At 40.0% G+C, this 4,673-nt stretch overlaps 1 protein-coding gene across 1 annotated transcript; it reads left to right on the top strand.

The window, feature by feature from the left end:
- The first annotated feature begins 275 nt into the window (after positions 1-275).
- Positions 276-4,244, top strand: LOC116031400 (probable zinc metallopeptidase EGY3, chloroplastic). The gene is made up of 6 exons (XM_031273604.1): positions 276-1,131; positions 1,231-1,428; positions 2,105-2,329; positions 2,495-2,733; positions 2,854-3,008; positions 3,624-4,244. Exons 1-6 carry the CDS (start codon positions 559-561, stop codon positions 3,977-3,979), a joined length of 1,746 nt encoding a protein of 581 aa, XP_031129464.1. The 5' UTR covers positions 276-558; the 3' UTR covers positions 3,980-4,244.
- The last annotated feature ends 429 nt before the right edge of the window (positions 4,245-4,673 follow it).

Genomic DNA, 4,673 nt, shown 5'->3' on the forward strand with positions numbered 1-4,673 from the left:
CAATTCCAAATTCAACAAAACAATGATCCAATAATTCCTTTTTCAACAATCAAACAATAGAATTAATTTTTCTTGTAATTTATTTTTTAGCGAACCAAACGTGCCGTAAGTCGTATAAAATATTCAAATTTAACATCACTATACCAAAACTACGTAGAACTGGAAGTTTGGAACTACCGACTAGGTGTTCTCGAACCTAGTATCTATTTGTGGATAAGGTATTCAATAAGCTGATTTTGTACAAACTGCTCCGTTGATTCGTTAAGAATTTTGTCACACGGTCGTTTATAGTGTTTTCGAAGACACAGCGCCAAAACTCGAGCGCGATTCGAAGTTCATCCGCCACAAATTTCCAAAATCTCCAGGCTCCAGTGGCGGTGGGGTTTCAAAACTCTCAATCAGACAATCACTCTTTTGTACTCATCTCCACGATGCATGCAACCTGTACTTCTTCTCCGCCTTTCTAGACCTTTCCAACACCTTCTCCCGCTCTACTTATGCTCCAAAGCTCCATCTTTCGTTGCATTCCTAAATCCTAATCGACTCTGATCTCCGGCCATGGCTACCTTTACTGCTTCGTGCTCTTCTTCTTCTTCTTCTTCTTGGACCCTCAGCAATCACTCCCATCGATTGCCTACTTGTTCTTATCCAATTTCCAAATATTCGCCTCTTGGCGCCAAGACCCATCTCTTTTCCTCGCTTTGGTCCTCGAAAAACTCTAAAAGATTGAGTTTTTATGTCAGGGCGGAGAATAAAGATGAACCCTCTTCGTCTTCGGTGGCTGTGGCTCACGAAGAGGCTCGAAATGAGGAAATCGCGAGGAAAGATTTGCACTTGGAAGGCGAATTGCAGAAAGAGAGTGGATCTGAGGAGATAGAGAGAGAGAAGCAGCAAGAAATGGACTGGAAAAGCGACGAGGAGTTCAAGAACTTTATGGGCAATCCCTCAATTGAGGCGGCTATAAAGCTGGAGAAGAAGAGGGCGGATAGGAGGTTGAAGGAGCTTGATAGACAGACCAGTAGCAACCCAGTGGTGAGCTTACTGAATAGGCTGCTTCGTGACAGTTTGTCCAGAGAGAAAGAGAGGTTAGAGAAAGCAGAGGAGTCTTTCAAGGCTCTTGATCTTAATAAGGTAATTATTTTGCTTCTCTAATGTCATTATCTTTTCGGGTTAATTACTAACAAAATCATTTGATTGTATTGTGTGTCTGAACTTTGTTTTGAATGGCAGTTAAAGAGCTGCTTTGGGTTTGATACGTTTTTCGCCACAGATGTTAGGAGATTTGGAGATGGAGGGATCTTTATTGGAAACTTGAGGAAACCCATTCAGGAAGTAATACCCAAGCTAGAGAAGAAGCTATCAGAAGCTGCTGGAAGGGATGTTGTTTTGTGGTTTACAGAGGAAACAACAAATGACATTAAGAAACAGGTAACTGATCTTGTCTATTATTGAAGCTTCCTTTCCATGATTGTGGAATACTATTTGTTAGTGTTAGGATCAATTGTTTACCACTGTGCTAAAAGCAGTAGCGAGTAGTGAAGACGCAATTTTATTTCCTTATAAGTGCGTAGCAATTAGCGCCACATTTTCGAAAGGCAGGGTGCTGGACTTGGCCCGAATGCTTAGGCCTCTGCCCAGCAATCTCCTATTGCTATTAGCCACCAGGTGTTAGACTTGGCCCTTTAGGTTACACTGTAGTATCACTTCAAAATTTTTCTTATTTGCTGCTAAATCTAGTTTGTAGTTGAGAATGTTCATTGATTGGGTGGCTTTAAGTGATTAAAGTGATGATTTTTAGAGGTATTTTACGTGTTGGCTTGAACTCTAGAGACTCCTGTTGGTTAAGCCATCTCGAATTGGAGTTTGAATCAATTGCCTGGTAGTTAGCCTACTTGTTGGTAGGGGGGCATTAGTTTTCACAAATACTAAGCCGATGCAGGCCTATATGATAACCGGTACTATTGTTATGTAAGTAACAATAGATGCATGCTTGTGTTGAATAAAGAAAGCTTAAAGCATGTAGCTCGATCGTCCTTTTGTTTTTAAATGTTTTCATTTTATTGCGTGTTTAAGTAATGCGTGTTGGTGATTGTTGTTTCTTAAGGCTTGTGTGGTGCAACCTAAATTGGAGATGGATCTTCAATTTGAGTCAACCAAGTTAAGCACTCCTTGGGGTTATATTAGTGCAATAGCACTATGCGTTACAACTTTTGGGACAATAGCTTTGACGAGTGGCTTCTTCCTCAAGCCTGATGCTACAATTGACGACTACTTGGCGAATGTGGTGCCTCTCTTTGGTGGCTTCTTGACAATTTTGGGAGTTTCAGAGGTACGCATCACAATTTTGATGAAAAGGGTTGTCTAGAAGGGCGTAATAAAAATTCGATGACTAAATTGATTCTTTGAAGCAAGTGGTTATCCTTAAAGGCTTAAACTGGAAACATGATGTCTGTGTTTCAGTTGTTGAGTTCTGTATCGTCTGATATGTTTGCAGATAACAACAAGAGTGGTAGCATCTCGGTATGGTGTCAAACTTAGTCCGTCCTTTCTTGTTCCGTCCAATTGGACCGGATGCCTTGGTGTTATGAACAACTACGAGTCTCTGCTACCAAATAAGAAGGCTTTATTTGACATTCCAGTTGCTAGGACCGCAAGTGCCTATGTGACATCACTACTACTTGTTGTCGCTGCTTTTATATCTGACGGAAGCTTTAATGGCGGTGAAAATGCACTGTAAGTGATTTAGTTTACCTTTTGTAATACTCATAGATGTCTTGGTCTAATTTATACGAGTGAAGGCTGTCTTAAGCCTTTTCACTTCACAGTTGCTCATTTATTCCTATTCGTTTGCAGGTACATAAGACCTCAGTTCTTTGAGAATAATCCTCTGTTCTCTTTTATTCAATATGTTATTGGTCCATATGCTGATGATCTGGGAAATGTGCTGCCTTATGCAGTCGAGGGTGTGGGGGTCCCGGTCGATCCCCTTGCTTTTGCTGGTCTCTTAGGTGAGTTTACTCGGTATTTTGACCTCGTTTAGAACATGTTGAAGCTGGTATGATGTTAAGAATACTATTTTCTCCGGCAATCTGTGCTTTTCTTTTGTTGTTGTGCCCTCTTCATACTCGTAGTAGAACCCATCTAGATTCTAAGTTTCAGCAAATAAATAAAAAACCACGAGACACTCTTATAACAAGCAGTTTATTAGGATCAAGCGCTTACACTATGCCAAAAGCTACAGCTAGTAGCTAAGGCGCAACTTTATTTCCTTATAGACAGTCGTCATGGACTTGGCCTTTTACTGGTCTCCGCCCAACAATCCCCCTAGTTACCAATTGAAGCGAAAACCACGAGACACTCTTATAATAATAACAAGCCTCTGCAGGCCAGCTGACCCACCCAATAGAGGTGCCTACAATCCAATGAGGGGATTAGTCCCTGTGTCCGATGGTGGAATCCCTGGGCTACACCCAAAAAAAATAGTAACAAGCCTCTATTTAGTTCCCTCCATCTTGCTTATTCCCGAAACTGAAGTAGGGAGATACTACTCTTTTGCATGAAAGGCGTAACAACTCAAATAAAGTGATCTGTTCACTTAGCCAGATTATTATTCTTTCTCGCAGGGATGGTCGTTACCTCTTTGAATTTATTGCCGTGCGGGAGACTCGAGGGGGGCCGTATTGCGCAGGCCATGTTTGGCAGAAGCACCGCGAATTTGTTAACTTTCGCCACTTCGTTCCTCCTAGGACTTGGCGGTATCAGCGGAAGCATTGTGTGTTTGGCGTGGGGCCTCTTCGCAACCTTCTTCCGAGGCGGGGAAGAGATCCCTGCGCAAGATGAGATCACGCCGTTGGGAAATGAGAGGTTTGCTTGGGGCTGTGTACTTTTCTTGGTGTGTTTCCTTACCCTTTTCCCTAATGTGGGAGGCACATTCTCTAGCTCATACTTTGGTTCTCCATATTTCAGGGGAGACTTTTAAGGTTTAAGTATGAAGTGATATATGTAATTAAGGTAAATGTATAGCAATTGTGATATAGCTTTGTTTTGCAGTTTCTGATTCACCTAAGACTATACAGACAATAACACACTCAAATTGTGATAGAATGAAAAAAGTATAGGAAGAAATTTAAGGCCACAGCAGTTGCAGCTGAACATATTGTCTGTAATTATAACTTTGTATTGTAACCATTACTTTCATTATAGTTCACAGGAATTGAAGAAATGGAAAGCTAATAGTTTATATATGTATTAGTAATGCTTCATTAGAGCATTTATGATTTACATCAGGGTTTATTTGAAAAGAATCGTTAATAATTGAAACAAATCCTTACGTTATTCAAAAGTTACTAATTTGTTTGTGATTAAAATTTATGTTAGTAATACATGTGATTTTTTTGGGTTAAAAATAGCAACATTTGTCAGAATAAGGACTAAATAGCAATCTTAGTGATTAGTTAAGGTATTATTTAAATTTTATACTCCGTATTAATTAGAAATGAAAGTAGTACCATCACTCTTCTGCATATCTCCCATGAAGTGTATTATTACTATATCTTGTATTTGAGAGTTTAATCCTTGCATTTTGGAAAATACAGAGCGTTGAAAGTGTGTGGGATGATGTTATAATTGCAGTGGGATATGACTATAATGATTAAATTACACTATGGAGCACA

The sequence above is a fragment of the Ipomoea triloba genome, chromosome 1, assembly GCF_003576645.1.
Source record: "Ipomoea triloba cultivar NCNSP0323 chromosome 1, ASM357664v1".
Taxonomy (NCBI): Eukaryota; Viridiplantae; Streptophyta; class Magnoliopsida; order Solanales; family Convolvulaceae; genus Ipomoea; species Ipomoea triloba.

Excerpts from the sequence above, each read along its gene's own strand:
- LOC116031400 (XM_031273604.1), top strand. The coding sequence starts at position 559 with ATGGCTACCTTTACTGCTTCGTGCTCTTCTTCTTCTTCTTCTTCTTGG. Across the intron at positions 1,429-2,104 it reads CAAATGACATTAAGAAACAG|GCTTGTGTGGTGCAACCTAA; the intron begins GTAACTGATCTT and ends TTGTTTCTTAAG. Across the intron at positions 2,330-2,494 it reads CAATTTTGGGAGTTTCAGAG|ATAACAACAAGAGTGGTAGC; the intron begins GTACGCATCACA and ends ATATGTTTGCAG.